The following is a 16,515-nucleotide window of genomic DNA, read 5'->3' as shown; positions in this document are numbered from 1 at the left end:
GGGGCGTAGCACAGAGACCCCGGGTAGAAGCTGGGGGAGGATGAGCATCGAGTAAGTGCCGCTCGTGGCTAAAAACATGACACACTTTCATTTTGTCTTCTATTGTGCTTTTACTTTTTCTTTTCTTTTCCTTTTTTTAATTTTTTTTTAGGGCCACACCTGCAGCATATGGAGGTTCCCAGGCTAGGGGTCGAGTCAGAGCTACAGCTGCCAGCCTACACCACAGCAAGGCCAGATCCTTAACCCACTGAGCGAGGCCAGGAATCGAACCTGTATCCTCATGGTTACTATTCAGATTAGTTTCTGCTGAAGCCACGATGGGAATGCCTCTATTGTCCTTTTAAATTGTCCTTTGGGCGGAGTTAATTCACCCCCTTCTCAGGTGAACATGAAGATGGAGTGGGATTTCACTGGCCGCTTCCAGGAAATCGAAAGGTCCAAGGTGCTTCCCATCAGAAAGGATTTGGGGTGACCTCACCTGACCGTGTCTCTATTCTTAAGGGTCCTTCCTGGGCCATCTTTCTCTTCTTTAAAAAAAGGAAAGTTACTGTTATACAAATGATGCATGTTCTTTGTAGAAACATTAGAGATTACAGATAAACACAAAGAATCACAAGAAATAGTCATAATCCTACTACTCAGAGAAAACTGCTGCTCTTATTCTTGCATAGATACACACACACATTTTTACCAAACGAGGGATGACACTCTAACACTATTTTATGGTTTGCTTTTTTCATTTGACATCATATCATTAACTTTTCTCGAGGGCATGAAATGTATTTCAACAATATTTTTCCCTTTTTAAAATTTATACTTGATTTACAATGTTGTACCAATTTCTCCTGTACAGCAAAGGGCCCTAGGCTGGCATATATACATATATATATATATATATATATATATACACATTCCCTTTCTTTTTTTTTTGTCTTTCTGCCTTTTCTAGGGCCACTCCTGCGGCATGTGGAGGTTCCCAGGCTAGGGGTCTAATTGGAGCTGTAGCCACCAGCCTACACCAGAGCCCCAGCAACACGGGATCCGAGCCGCGTCTGAAACCTCCACCACAGCTCACAGCAACACCAGATCCTTAACTGAGCAAGGCCAGGGATTGAACCCGCAACCTCATGGTTCCTAGTCAGATTCGCTAACCACTGCGCCACGCCTACATTCCCTTTCTTATATTTTCTTTCATCAGGGTCTAGCCGCAGAGTCTGGATCTAGTTCCCTGTGCTGCGCAGTACCAGAGGACCTGATGGCCGATCCATTCCAAATGTAGCAGTTTGCATCTACTAACTCCAAACTCGCCGTCCATCCCACTGGCTTCCCTCTCAACATAATATTGTCAGGGGAGAATTTCATTTTATGGGTGTGCCATAATCGATTTAACCAACTGGGGTCCATTAATGCTGTTTCTGATTTTTAAATGCAGACATGACTCCTCGATGTGTACCCTGGTAGCTAAATCCTGGCAGCCATCTGCAGGTGTTCCCCGTCTGTTAAAGCATCTGATATGTACCATCAGATTGCCCTCAAATACTGTATGAATTATACTCATGCTGGAGTTACTCATCTCCCCACAAACTCATCACCCATAAAAAACAAACCAAAACAAACCCTTCCCGGTCACCATGTTTAAAAGCTGAGCTTGACATTAAAGCATCAGGTGGGCAGAACCTCACCCCATCCTGCTCCATTGCCTCCACCTGCTTCACCTGCCGGGTCCTCTGTGGTTGGAGCTGGGGTGGAGCTTTCAGACTCACTGCTCAGTCTCCGGAAGTGAGATGTGGATGAATGTTTGGTGCACAGCAAAGGAAACCATAAAAAAAAAAAAAAAAGAAGAGAGACAACTTACAGATGAGAGAAAATAGTTTCAAATGATGCAACAGACAAGGGCTTAATCTCTAAACTATACAAACAACTTATACAACTCAATAGCAAAAAAAGTCAACAACCCAATTGAAAAATGGGCAAAAGACCTGAATAGACATTTCTCCAAAGAAGATATACAGATGGCCAACAAGCACATGAAAAAATGCTCAACATCAGTGATTATTAGAGACATGCAAATCAAAACTACTATGAGGTACCACCTCACACCAGTCAGAATGGCCATCAATAATAAGATCACAAATAACAAATGCTGGAGAGGACGTGGAGAAAAGAGAGACCTCCTGCACTGTTGGAGGGAATGTAAATTGGTACAACCACAATGGAAAATGGTATGGAGGCACCTCAGAAAACTAAATATAGAACTACCATATGAGCCAGCAATCCTACTCCTGGGCATATATCCAGAGGAAACTTTCATTGAAAAAATACGTGCACCCTATGTTCATAGCAGCACTATTCACAATAGCCAAGACATGGAAACCTAGTTGTCCACTGACAGATGAATGGATTAAGAAGATGTGGTATATATACACAGTGGAATACTACTCAGCCATAAAAAGGGACAAAATAATGCCATTTGCAGCAGCATGGATGGAACTAGACTCTCATACTGAGTGAAGTTAGAAAGTGGATTAGTGTTAGGTTGTGTTTTGTTCTAATATAGAGGGAAGTACCCAAGAGTCACTTTGATCACATGTATAGGAGGGTAAGTCACCTCTGAAAGACTGAAGGGGGTGCAGGGAGGCTCTGGTGGGCCCTGGAGTCTATCCGGGCTGCCCCCTTAGGAAGGTGGGTGGGTGACTCATTGCCATGGAAATGATATTCTCAGACCTGCTGCGTCTGATAGAGGTGGGGCTCCCGTCTGGGGTGGTGGATGCCCAAGCCCATCCTTACCCACCTTCTGGGGCTGGGCTGCGCCTGGGACCTGGGAGAAGCAAGGCTGTGAGTGGGCATCTTGCCGGGGCCCAGGGTAGAGATGGATGAGATGGCCCGGCCTCTCCTGGGCACTGCCCTGCCCGCCTGATTGCTGCTGCATGACTCACCCTCATGATTCTCCTGTGACAGCAGCAGCACCTGTTCCCTATGGTGGGCTGGGGTGAGCCGCTTGCCCATCACTCTTTTGGAATCAGACACTGCGCCCTTAGGGGTTGGAGGCTGCCTTACAAGGACCCCCTCTGTCCTCTGGAATGGACAGTCCTGTTGCTCATACCATTTTAATATTTTCAGGCTGATTGCTTTTTTCTAACCCTTCCCCCTCTCAAAACAAAACATGGTTGTTGTTTTTTTCATTGAAGTAGATCAAAATTCATTTTATTACAGACTTGGTTCTGACTGGAGGCAGTTAAGGTGTCAGGAGACTGTGATGGAGAATGGAAGCCTTTCAATCTGAGAAGGACCATTCTGACCTCATCGATGTCAGAGCAGTTTTTTGAAAGAATTGAATTCCCCTGTAAATGCTCTCATCTAACTCTCACATACCTAGGAGTTAGGTGCTATTGTGCCCACCCTCCAGATGGAAACACTGAGTCTCAGAGAGGTGAGCTGACTTACCTGTGGCCACACCACTGACGCATGTCCTGATTCAGCGGCCCCTGAGGTCTGTCCTCCTTCTCTCTCATCTTATTGCCCTTGGAAGTACAGCCAGCCCCAGGGAGCCACAGAGCACCACTGGCCCAGGAGTCAGGAAACCATTGTCATGAATAGGCTATATGGCCGAGGGTACCTCACTGCACCTCTCTGGATCTCAGAATCCTCATTGTAAACTGGCGAGTGTTGATGAAACAATCTCGGAGATTCCTTTTAAGCGCAGGGCCTTAGTTCAGGCTTGTTTGGTGGTAAGAAAGCCACTCTACTTAAACAAAAATGGGCACCACCGTCCAATGGTCCAGAGACTCTCATAGAGCCAAGGGGCCAGCACCAGACCCGCAGGGCTGGGCCAGACAGTGGCTCTTGCAGCCCCTTCTCCAGAACTGCACGAGTCTCCACTTCTCTCAGCTCCTCTGTTTCATTCTTCTCTCTCTGCAAAAGAGCCTTCTAGAGAATATAGATCAGCTTTCTCTTCTTCTTTGGCCAATGGTGGCAGATGCCTCTCCAGTTTCTAATTATAAGTCCTCAGTTTGGGGGCCAATGGAGTCTCACCAAATTCCAATTTCCAATTCCCGGGGAGAGAAATCCGACTGGGCAAGCTGAGCTGGTTAATCCACCTTGCTCGGATCCCCTGGCTCCTGTAGCACAGAGAAGTGGGTGACCATTTCCCAGGTGGGGGGAATGTCCCCAGGAGACTCTGTACACAGGACAGGAAGAGCATCTTTGGGAGACAAGACACGGGTACACATAATCTTTACTGGAATAGGTGACATTGAGACCTCCTGAGAAAGCGCAAGCTCACCAGCAAAGAGTCAGTGTCAGCAGGACATGGCAGGCTGTGGCTCCCCTCGGGAGGTCCCTTCCCAAGGGCCGACTTGACAGCTGTGTGCCCGCCGGGCAGACCTGTCTCCCAACACACAGTGTTGTCCTTCTGTTGCCTCTGAGCTGGATGACATAGCACTGGGACAGGTGGGAGCTTGGGAAGGGTCAAGGGATGGGAGGGACCACTGCCACCAGTCCAGGGGGCTGGATTAGCACTGCACCATTATTTGCACATGGACGACTCAGCGCTTCAGCTGATCCTGGCAGCTCTGTTTCCCTGATGACCTTATCTTAGTTTTTAAACCTTGCATATATACTATCTATTGCTGCATAAAATTTTTTTGTTAAAATCCAGCAACTTAGAGCGACAAGCATTTGTTATTTCACAGTTTGTGCAGGCCAGGTGTTTGGGAAAAGCTTAACTAAGTTCTGGTTCAGGGTCTTCTCATGAGGTTGGCCAGGGCTGCATCAGCTCAGAGCTCAATGGGGGCTGGAAGATGACTCCTTACGTGACTCTTGGCAGGAGGCTTCCGTTCCTTGCCACGTGGCCTTTTCCACAGGACCACTTGGGTGCCCTCACCATGTGGCAGCAAGCTTCCCACCGAATGAGTATCCAAGACAGAGCAAGACGGAAGCCGCGTGTCCTTTGTGATTTAAGTCTCCGAAGTACCACGCCATCTTTTCTGCCACAGTCTATTCAAGAAGCAATCCCTAAGTCTGCCCTCACTCAAGGGGAGAGGACTTAGGTTCCTCTTGAAAGAGCATCGGAGAGTTTGTGGGCCGATTGTAAAAGCAGCACAGCAAAAGCATTCCCGTCGTGTTGCAGGGGAAATGAATCCAACTAGGAGCCATGAGGTTGTAGGTTCAATCCCTGGCCTCACTCAGGGGGTTAAGGATCCAGAATTACCGTGATCTGTGGTGTAGGTCGCAGACGCGGCTTGGATCTGGCGTTGCTGTGACTGTGGCACAGGCCAGCAGCAGTAGCTCCGATTAGATCTCTAGCCTGGGAATCCCCATATGCCATAGGAGCAGCCTTAAAAAAAAAAAAAAAAGCAAAAAAAAAGCAAAAAAAAAGCAAAAACAAAACAAAACAAAACAAAAAAAAAGCGTAGCAAAGAACCAAACGATGCAGTTTCCCAAGTGTTTGGAGGTTTGGTCGTCAAAGGACCAGGGTGTCCCCTTTAGCAGGCCAAGTAATGGGCCTCCAAAGATATCCGCCAGATGTCCAGATGTTCTGGAATTTCCATCATAGCACAATGGGTTACGAATCTGACTGCAGAGCCACAAGTTCAATTCTGCCCAGCGCAGTGGGTTATAGGATCCAGCATTCCTGCAGCTGTGGCATAGGTCGCAGCTGTGGCCCGGATGCAATTCCTGGCCCAGGAATTTCCATATGCCATGGGTGCAGCTGTAAAACAAACAAACAAAAACAAAACCAAAAATCATCACTATTAAAAAAAATAAGAAGACATCTATATTCTAATCCCCAGAACCTTCAAATATGTTATGTTACACGGCAAAGGAGAAGTAAGTTTGATCATCAGGTGACCTTAAACTAAGGAGAGACTAGCAGGAGGCCCAAGAAGAATCAGAGGTGCAGAGAGAGAGAGACTTGACTGCCTGTTGCTGGCTTTGAAGATGGGAAGAGGCGATGAGCCAGGGAATGCAGGCTCCCTCTAAATCTGCAAAAGGTGATGAAACAGATTCTCCCCTGCGTCTCCAGAAGAAATGCAGGCCTGCCAACACCTGGAGTGTAGCCCATTGAGACCTATTTTGGACCAGTTTTGTATTGCCTTAAGCCATTAAGAAACTAAGTAGTGGGAGTTCCTGTCCTGGCTCAGCGGTTAACGAAGCAGACTAGGATCCAGGAGGATTTGGGTTCGATCCCTGGCCTTACTCAGTGGGTTAAGGATCTGGCGTTGCCATGAGCTGTGGTGTAGGCTGCAGATGTAGCTCAGCTCCTGTATTGCTATGGCTGTGGTGTGGGCGGGCCGGTGGCTGTAGCTCTGTTTCAACCCCTAGCCTAGGAACTTCCATATGCCACTGATGCAGCCCTAAAAAGACAAAAAAAAAAAAAAAGAAAGAAAGAAAGAAAGCAAAATAGCAATAAGAAGTTAATAGAGGAGTTCCCTGGTGGTGCAGCAGGTTAAGGATCCAGCATTGTCACTGCTGTGGCTCAGGTCACAGCCGTGGTGGGAGACTGATCCCTGGCCAGGAACTTCTGCATGATGTGGGTGAGGCCAAAAAAAAAAAAAAATTTATAGGGGTATATACCCACCTTTCTCCCTTTCCTAATCCATTTCTGCTTTCATCAGTTTTTTGTTGTTTTTTGGATTTTTTGGTTGTTTTGTTTTTTGTGTTTTTTTGCTTTTTAGGGCCACACCTGTGGCCTATGGAAGTTCCCAGGCTAGGGGTCGAATCAGAGCTGTTGCCACTGGCTGACACCACAGCCACAGCAACACAAGATCCGAGCCGCATCTGCAACCTACACCACAGCTCACTGGCAACGCCAGATCCTTAACCCACTGAGCAAGGCCAGGGATCGAACTCACATCCTCCTGGATCCTAGTCAGGTCCGTTGTTTCCACTGCGCCAAGACGGGAGCTCCACAGGTTTACTTTTAGTGCAGTTATTTGTACCTGGTCCATATCTTTAGTATGTGTGTTAACACTCTCTCCTTTAAAACTTAAGTTCCTTGAGGGCAAGGCCTGGTTTTGTTTCAGTTTCTTTGATTTTTAAATGTATATCTGAAGCACCCAAGACACCTCTCATGATTATGTGGCCACTAAGAAGTGGATCAGTCCTATACTAGACCATCTAAAATTCAAAGCAGCCAACTTGGCAAAGAGGCGAAACAAGAAAGAACTGGTGGGAAATAAAACATGGAATTCCATCAACTCAGCTTTTGTTGAACTGAAACCAGAGACCCACACCCAAGGCAGGAGAGTCTGGTGAAGTACTATTTGCTCTGTATATTTCTCTGCTGTCATTTCAAGCCCACAGCCAAGCTTCATCTCCTGGCTGAGGGATTTGGGGCAGGACAATGGAGCAGTGGAAGGCAATGGCCCATCACAACCTTTAAAGGCCTCAGAAGGGCCAGGTCTCCTTTGGCAGAAGGGGTGAGGAAACCTTCAGGAAGCTGAGGAGGGGGTCCTGAAAGCCCAAGAAGGGGATCCCATTCCTCTGAGCAGTGAGGCCTCAAGCCCCGCTTGGCAGCAAGACCTCAAAGGGAAGCAGTGCAGACTAGACCCCTGGCCTGGGGGTTTCCTCCTAGTACCCAAGACACACACACACACACACACACACACACACACACACACACACACACACACACACACCTTCCAGGGTCACACAGGATGGCATCTGATATCTTCAGGGACTCCCCTCTTTTTTTTTTTAATTTTCAGGGCCGCACCTGCAGCACATGGAAGTTTCCAGGCTAGAGGTGGAATGGGAGCTGCAGCTGCCGGCCTACGCCACAGCCATGTGAGTTCCAAGCCACAGCTGCAACTTACACCGCAGCTCACAGCAATGCTGGATCCTTAACCCACTGATCGAGGCCAGGGATCAAATCTGCCTCCTCATAGATACTAGTCGGGTTCATTACTGCTGAGCCATGATGGGAACTCCTCCCCTTTTGACCTGGGACATTTGCAGAAGCACATTTGCATTTGCAGAAGTATCTATGAGGAGGCAGATTTGATCCCTGGCCTCGATCAGTGGGTTAAGGATCCAGCATTGCTGTGAGCTGCGGTGTAAGTTGCAGCTGTGGCTTGGAACTCACATGGCTGTGGCGTAGGCCGGCAGCTGCAACTCCCATTCCACCTCTAGCCTGGAAACTTCCATATGCTGCAGGTGCGGCCCTGAAAATTAAAAAAAAAAAGAGAGGGGAGTCCCTGAAGATATCAGCCCTGGAGGGAGCCGGGGGTTGAGGGGAGAAAGGCTGACCTAAGGATGACCCTAAGAATTTTCCACTAAACCCTCAGGAAGCAGGAAGAGGGATTGGAAATACACGGATTTCCATCCTTGGGAGGCGCACTCGGCACACTCAAGTTTGGGGCCGATAGTCAACACGTGGTTGCCCGTATTGGCTTTAAATGAAGATTTTACTCTCCGGTGGAGGGAGCCCGGGGGCAGGATGGTTCGCTGAGGGCCACAGGCCGTCACTGTGTGGCTCAGGAGTGGGAAGAGGTTGGACCTGAGCTGCTGCGAGTAGGTCCTCCGGTGGCGCTAGGTTGGAAGGACGGCCTCGGTCCCGTGGGAGATGAAGCACAGATAGATCAGAAGGCAGGTCCAGAGGCCAAGGGTGAAAAGGGTGCCCAGGCCGGGTGTGGAAGTTTCCTGTCCCATGGGGAAAAAGTCGGGAGCCTGAGGCCAGGTCAGCTCAGCAGCTGGCCAGCACCCTCCCCTCCAGGGAGGGGGCCTTGAGGTCGAAGCCTCTGGGCTGGGCCAAGCAAGGCCTCCTTCCTGGGCCACGTCCTCTAGGACTGAGTGGATGTGGGGGCAGGGAGAGGGTCAGTGCCTGCACAACCACAGGTGACATGTGACGGGGCTGCACCCCTGAGCACCCTGCCTTTGGGATGAGGGGGCACTCGGTAGCAACAGGGCGCTTGCCTGGATCTACCTACCCCTGGTTGTAGTTGTTCTTTGGGGCACACAACAAACATTTCTCCTGTGGAGGACAGAAACGGCACAAGAAAGGTCATTTGTCCCTGGTCCCAGATGGCCAGGCTGCTGGGCAGCGCATCGGGTCTTGCTATAGGAGAGGACAGAACAAGAGGTGCATTTGGGAGCAGGCCTGTCCCGGGTTGAGTCCTGCGTGGTCATGGTTTAGGAGTCTCCCCAGGCCTGGAGGGTGAGACCCCAGTGCAGAGACATCGTGGGGCCAGGGGAGGACGGGAACCAGTCCCTTACAGCAAGAGGGAGGGAGGGAGGGGGCCCAGGAGCCCAGGGTGTAGCCCTGCGGTGTGATGGGGGCAGGCCGAGGCGGGGGCTTCACTTACACAGCAGGGCTCACACTGGTGCAGGGAATCCATTGGGTTCTTATTTGGTGTCTGCAGGACCATCATCTTCTTGTGAAGCCCAAGCGGTATTCCATCAGCGCCATCCAATTTCTTGAGCTGGAGCTGTGGCTCTGTGACTGTCTTTCCCACCAGCCTGAGGTCTTGCTGTTCCTTTGGTCCTCTTCTTAGGGGACTGGGGAGTCAGGGAGGGGCAGAGTTGGGGAGATGATTGCCGGTATGAAAGGAGATAACCACGAGCATGCGTGGCCCTGGAAGGCCTTGACTCCAAGGCGGGTGGGGAGGGAGCAACAGAAACCAAGTCAGCTCCCAGAAGGACATTGAGCAAAGTCCTCTGAAAGTGAAGGGAGCAAAGTGAAGGGAGGAGCTTCTTTAGGGATGGGGCGCATTGCGTGCAGGTTACACTCACCGCTTGCTGTTCTTGTGTATATTTATTAAAACGTCCATCTTCTCATCCATATCCTTCTGCATTTCCTTTGAGAGAGAATTCCAAGCTAGACTCGGGACCGAGAAGGGCTTTGGAAACCCCTTCCTCCTGCCTCACTCTGCGCACTCCTCAGAGATCACCGCAGCATCTTACTTCCTCAAGGACCTGCCCTGGTCCTGGGTGAGGTGGCTCATGAGATGTACACGTCACGTGCCACCTCTCCTTTCCCCTCCCCCACGCCATGGGCAGCGTTATTAAGGGTTTGTCCAAAGTCCCTACGCGTGGCCGAGGCCAGGATCTGTCTCACCTCATCTCACACTTGAATGAAACTTGTATCTGCTTTGGTTCAATGCTTACAAAAACATGGAACCAAGAAACCCAGTCTTGTGACCCCCAAAGACACTTCTGACTCCAGTATTTTGACCCTTGCCATGCACCTAGATCTTGTGTGTTTGTGTTCGTTTCATCTTTTACCCAGTTCTTGGCAGAAATGGTCAACACCAAATAAAACGGACAGTACCTCAAGTGGCATCTCAGCGTTATTATTTACTAAGAACTGAAAGAATAATAAAAATCTTCTTGGGAAAATTTAGAGCTACAAAATGTGACCTGGAAAAACCAGATAGAAGAAGGAGGCGCACGGAAATTCTAGGCTGGCAGATATTATCATTGACGGTGTCTGTTAAGGAAAAAAACAGCGTTGGCTGGACCGTCACAAAATATAAATATAAAATAAGGAGTTCCTATTGTGGCTCAGCAGTAAGGAACCCAATTAGCATCCATGAGGACAGGGGTTCAATCCCTGGCCTCGCTCAGTGGGTTAAGGAACTGGCGTTGTCATGAGCTGTGGTGTAGGTTGGAGACAGGACTCAGATCCAGCATTGCTGTGGCTGCGTCATAGGTTGGGAGCTTCCCCTAGCTGGCAACTTCCATATGCTGTGGGTGCAGCCCTAACAAAACAAAGTAAATAAATAACTTGCCTCAAGGAAAACCATTTTAACCAAAAATGAAAGATTTGGGAAAGAGCTCACTGATCTGTGGTAGAAATTGATCAAGGAGTTACACCATCAGGATGGAAATGATTTTTAAAAATACCTTCTTGAAATGCATTTTTAAATGTTTGTATAAATTTCGAATAAAGTATTTGTAGTCATAAACAACGGCAAAACATCCTTGAATTCAAAATGCCCCAAGGTCCAAAACATCAGAATCATAGTGTCCCACATTCTTAAAAGTCTCACCATCACTTCAAACTCCTCATAGTCCAAACTGACCTCATTTTCTCTTCTAAACTAGCTGTTTCCCAACTGTCCTTGTCACTGTCACCACTCTCTTCTAATCATCCTGATTAAAACTTCTGCCGTATATAAAAGGACCAGGAATTCCATTGTGGCTCAATGGTAATGCACCCGAATAGTATCCACAAGGATGCGGGTTCAATCCCTGGCCTCACTCAGTGGGTTAAGGATCCGGTGTTGCCATGAGCTGTGGTGCAGGTCACAGACGCAACTTGGATCCCACATTGCTGTGGCTGGGGCGTAGGCTGGCAGCTGCAGCTCTGATTTGATCCCTAGCCTGGGAACCTCCATATACCGCGGGTTCGGCGCTAAAACAAGACCTACTATATAGCACAGGGAACTATACTCTGTACTCTGTAATAACCTATATGGGAAAGGAATCCAAAAAAGATTGGATACATGTACAAGTATAACCGAATCACTTTACTGCACATCTGAAACTAACACGACATTGTATCAACTACATACTCCAATATAAAATTTAAAAATTAAAAAAAAAAAAAACCTTTGGTGTCATCATGGATGCTTGCCTCTCCCTTCATTCCTTAACTAGATCAAGGGCCAAGAATGTTATTTTTCCTGTGATGGATCTTTCAGATTGACCCTTTCCCTTCTGCTGCTACACCTGTTCCAGCTTTCTTCACCTTGATGGGGACGCGGCTTGCTGTCTGATACTGTGGCTGCTGTCGGCGCCCCCTTGCTCCCCCGGCGCCCCCGGGCCACCTTGCAAGCAGCTGCCAGCTCAGCTTTCTGAAGTGCTGCTCCTAGCATGTTCTTTGATTAAGAATCTCCAGAGGCCTCTTCCTGCTTACACAACCAAGTCCCGACCTGCCTGCCCGTCTTTCAAAAGCCTTCATTATCCGCTGCCTTTGTGCTCAGGCCATTTGATTCTCCCTGTTTCCCCGAATGATCCCCCTTTTATGACGGATCTCCCCACGGACCGTGATCTGCTTCGCGTTCATCCTGCTTCCATGCTGTGTGCAAGCTGTTTCCATGCCCAAAATAGCCTCCTTTGTGCCTTCTGATACCCAGTCCTGCCTGCCCACTAACAAAACACTTACTGTGTTTGCATTTTAATATAGAAATAATATCTGCCCTCTGTAGAAAATTTGGGCAATATAAAGGAATGTAAAAGAAAAACTAGTCTCATCACCCAGAAAGGACTACTATCAACCCTTTGGGGATATTTCTTTCTGGTCTTTTTTTGATATAGGTTTTATCTACTTTTTTTGCCACCTAGTTGAAATCAGCATGTATATATTACTTGTATTGTGGGGTTTTTTTTTGTTTTTTTTTTTACTTCTCATTGTAAGCATTCTTTCTAAACATTGTTTCCGTAGTTATATACGGCTATATCATAATTTATCTGGCTATTCCTCTACTGCTAAAAATGGATGTTGTTTATAATTTTTTGCTATTATAAATAATCCTGTGATGAACATCTTTTTACATATACTCTTCTGGCATTTTTGTTATTCTCATGGGTTAAATTCTGAGAAGTGGAATTGCTAAGTCTAGGAGTTCTTATATTTTTAATCCTTACTGTCTAATTCCTTCTCAGTTTTATCCAAACTTGCACTTCAATCAGCAGTATAAAAGCATTCCTATCATGCTTTATAAATTCAAACTTGGCTTATTTTGGAGTTTCCGTCGTGGCGCAGTGGAAACGAATCTGACTAGGAACCACGAAGTTGTGGGTTCGATCCCTGGCCTCGCTCAGTGGGTTAAGGATCCAGCGTTGCCCGTGAGCTGTGGTGTAGGTCGCAGATGCGGCTCAGATCCTGCGTTGCTGTGGCTGTGGTGTAGGCTGGTGGCTGTAGCTTCGATTCGACCCCTAGCCTGGGAACCTCCATATGCCACCAGTGTGGCCCTAAAAAGAAAAACAAACAAACAAACAAACAAACAAACTTGGCTTATTTTAATGTAGCAATTATCTAAGCATCATTTTTATTTGCATTTATGTAATTATTCATGAGGCAAGGCTTTTTAATATATTTATCCCTTTTTTAGGCCTATTCTCCTCTATGGATTGTTCACACATAACTTTTGCCCATTTTCCTCTTTGGTTCTTACTGATTTCATATGCTACAGATAAAAAACCTTCTGTCTATGTCTACCATGTGAAAAATTGCTTATCCAAAACTTTTACTCACTTTTTCATTCTGTGTAGTGTTTTTCTGCTTTAATTTAAATTTTTCTGTATTATTAAACACATCAATATTTCCTTTACGATTTCTTCCACTGTATTTATATTTAGACCAGTCTATATTATATAAATATAAATCTATATTTAGATCCAGTTAAGTACAATGTCTTATTTTTATTTTTTTTAATTCACTTCACAATTTCAGTTCACAGTGTTAATGGAATTGAGTTTTTTCCTCAAATATTCAAGCAATGTTCTTAATAATCCCTTCTCACGAACAGTTAAAAAAATCATCTTTAGGCATTCCTATCGTGGTTCAGTGGAAACAAATTTGACCAGCATCTGTGAGGATGCAGGTTCAATCCCTGGCCTCCTTTAGTGGGTTAAGGATCCGGCATTGCCATAAGCTATGGTGTAGGTTCTAGATGCGGCTCGGATCTGGCATGGTTGTGGCTATGGTGTAGACCAGTGGCTACAGCTCCGATTCAACCCCTAGCCTGGGAACCTCCATATGCCATGGGTGCAGACCTAAAAAGACAAAAAAAAATCATCTTTATTATATTTTAAATATTATAGAGCTGTGGCACCCAACTTTGAGTATAAAATTGAATCTGCTGGGGCTCTAAAAATTACCAGTGCCTGGCCCTCATACTACAAGGTGCAACTGAGGGTGGAGGCACAGATCAAAACCACAGTACAGGTGATTTCCATGTGCAAAGTTGGTAATGGGGTTGGGGACAGGTTAAAGCTACCATGCAGGTAATTCCAATGTGCAGCCAATGTTCATTATTGCTCAAGTGCTAAGGACCTGGTTCTCACCAGGGGCAAGCATCTTACACAGAGTTTTGTTTTGTTTTGTTTTGTTTGTCTTTTTTTAGGGCCTCACAGACACCGCATGGAGGTTCCCAGACTAGGCGTCTGATCAGAGCTACAGCTGCCAGCCTTCACCACAGCCACAGCAACACCAGAACCGAGCCGCATCTGCGACCTACACCACAGCTCACGGCAACACTAGATCCTTAACCCACTGAGCAAGGCCAGGGATCGAACCCGCAACCTCATGGTTCCTAGTTGGATTTGTTTCCCCTGTGCCACAATGGGAACTCCTGAATTACAGAGTTTTAAGCAACTGTGCTTAAAACTTGGAGGTTTTTATTCAGTTCATCTGGACGAGGACCTGGGTCAATGCACTTTAAAAATCTTTCCAAGTGACTCTCAGTGCGTCCCTGGCAGAGAGGCTATTACAGGGTTATCTACCCTGGTTGCCTTCATTTGTCCCATGATCCATGGGCCACACACCTTACTTTGATTATTGTGGCTTTATTAGGAATTTTAATAGCTGGTTGGGTAGTGTCCCTTATAACTCTTGAAAAATGCATAGATAAATGCCTTTGCTTATTTATGCCTCTATAGTGCTTGTTCTCAAACTTCCACCTGGGGAACATGAACAAAACCCAAGAATGCAAGACCCGTCCAGATAGCAGCTGGGCTCTACTTCACTGACAGCCAGTCATCCTTCAGCTTGGTACTTCCTTGTTATTTAATTATTTCTTGCAATAGAGTTTGGGTCTCTTACTAGATTGTAAGCACTGGCAGGGCAGGCTCTGGCATCTCTCTCAATGATTCCTAGTATGTTACTGGCCCAGGGAGGGCAGTCAGTAAATGCTTACCTTCATGATCTCCACAAATTCCTGAAGTTTATCAAAATCCTTGTCCATTACATCCTTTATCTAGAGAGGAAGAAAAGCACAGAGCATGTTATTGCATGGGGAGTTGTCTTCGGGGCATTCTAAGTCAAGGGCTATAGCTGCTCTCTTCAAAGGAGCTGGATAGAGCTTAAGGAATGGACTGATGATGACCTATTAAAGCCACTTACTTCCCAAGAGTCTATGAAGGGAATGGGGAGCATGTACTATGAAGTCACCCCCAGCAGTGGCCTTGGCACAGCTTGGAGTTGGCCACTGCAAGGCTTCCACATGGAGCTCAGACCACAGCATCAATTACACTGCCTCACTCGAGCACTTCCCTTGTTCATAAGTCTGCTATGGGTGATTCCATCAAAGAAACAGGAAGGGAGTTCTTGCTCTGCAGCTTGCTCAGGGGAGGAGGAGAAGAACAATGAAACTGGTCTCCGGATTGGCCCCAAATTCCAGGTCAGCCCCTCTCTGTCACTCGGGTAGTATCGCCCCATCTTTATCAATGAGGCATCTTAGAGAGTCTTTATCATTCCAAAATTGGGTTTAAGCTGCAGACAGGTCATAAAGAGATGACCTAAGCTGTCTGATGTGTAAACCCACTAGGGGATTCAGGTGCAGTTGGTTTGATGCTTTTTCCACACAATTCCTGCTTTCCTTCACTGTGCCAAGTTGGCCATTGCACCGCCTTGAGGCTACCCTTTTCTCAGCCTGTTACCTGTTTGATCTCCTCCATTTTTTCCTTGAGCTCTTCCCTCACCTCCCTGAGTTCATTCTGAGGAAACAAAACAGAAAAGAGATTAAAAAAAAAATGTCTTGGATGGAGAGGAAACTGTCAAAAGGAGGAAGAATCCTGGGGCTCTGCCAAAGAGGACCAGAAGTGGCGGCCCACAGGGATGGAAGATGCTACTGTAAAGAAAACAGGACAGGGGGACACACAGACATTCTGTACCTCCTGATGTGATGCTCTTTGAAAAGCTCATACCTTTCCTTGTCCTCTGTGGTGTGACCACCAAAACCACCCAGCCTAGGTCTGATGGTGAGGAAGCATCAGACAACTTGAATTCAGGGTCATTCTACAAAATAAATGATTTGTAATCCTCAAAAATGACAATGTCGGAGCCCCACTGTGGCACAGGGGGTTAAGGGTTCGATAGCAGTGGCTCGGTTCACTTGGAGGCACAGGTTCAATCCCCAGCCCAGTGCAGTGGCTTAACGATCTGGCTTTGCGGCAGCTGTGGCGCAGGTTGCAGCTGCAGCTTGGATTCCATCCCTGGCCCAGGAACTTGCATAGGCTACAGGTGCAGCCATTAAAAAAAAAGAAAGAAAATGTCCCAAAAGCCAAGGGTGAAGAACTGTTCCAGATGAAAAAAAAACTAAAGAGACATGGAGACTGGATGCAAAATGTGATTCCAGATTGGATCCCAGACCAAAAAAAAATATCTTCTCTTTTGTTAGTTGGAAGACACCAGTGGGATAACTGGTGAAATTAGAATCGGGCCTAAGGTGAGAACTGCATCAAGATTAATTTCCTGATTTTGATCTTTTGGTAGTTGTACTCACATTTTTAGGAAATATATACTGAACTTTGAGAGAAACACGTGCTCACAAATGGTTCAGGAAGTAT

The 16,515-nt window shown here is 46.9% G+C and overlaps 1 protein-coding gene and 1 long non-coding RNA gene across 2 annotated transcripts in view; both read right to left on the bottom strand.

Annotated features, from left to right (window-relative positions):
* Window positions 1-311: 311 nt before the first annotated feature.
* LOC125111604 (uncharacterized) lies at window positions 312-4,587 on the bottom strand. The gene is made up of 3 exons (XR_007130905.1): window positions 3,445-4,587; window positions 1,683-1,771; window positions 312-527 (listed from the first exon to the last, which is right to left on the bottom strand). It is a non-coding gene; the product is annotated as an uncharacterized LOC125111604 (long non-coding RNA).
* A 3,629-nt stretch (window positions 4,588-8,216) lies between these two features.
* The window catches only part of TEX35 (testis expressed 35), a 30,638-nt gene continuing 22,339 nt past the window's right edge, over window positions 8,217-16,515 (bottom strand). Inside the window, exons 8-13 of the mRNA XM_047754403.1 lie at window positions 15,607-15,663; window positions 14,865-14,924; window positions 9,733-9,797; window positions 9,306-9,498; window positions 8,931-8,974; window positions 8,217-8,643 (exon numbers count right to left, since the gene is read on the bottom strand). Of these exons, the coding sequence (XP_047610359.1) occupies window positions 8,583-8,643; window positions 8,931-8,974; window positions 9,306-9,498; window positions 9,733-9,797; window positions 14,865-14,924; window positions 15,607-15,663 (480 nt within the window). The 3' untranslated portion in view covers window positions 8,217-8,582. The remainder of the gene's footprint in view (window positions 8,644-8,930; window positions 8,975-9,305; window positions 9,499-9,732; window positions 9,798-14,864; window positions 14,925-15,606; window positions 15,664-16,515) is intronic.

This window comes from Phacochoerus africanus, chromosome 11 (assembly GCF_016906955.1).
Source record: "Phacochoerus africanus isolate WHEZ1 chromosome 11, ROS_Pafr_v1, whole genome shotgun sequence".
Classification (NCBI taxonomy): domain Eukaryota; kingdom Metazoa; phylum Chordata; class Mammalia; order Artiodactyla; family Suidae; genus Phacochoerus; species Phacochoerus africanus.
The sequence above is the reverse complement of the archived record's forward strand: the minus strand, read 5'-3'. Positions and strand labels throughout refer to the sequence as shown.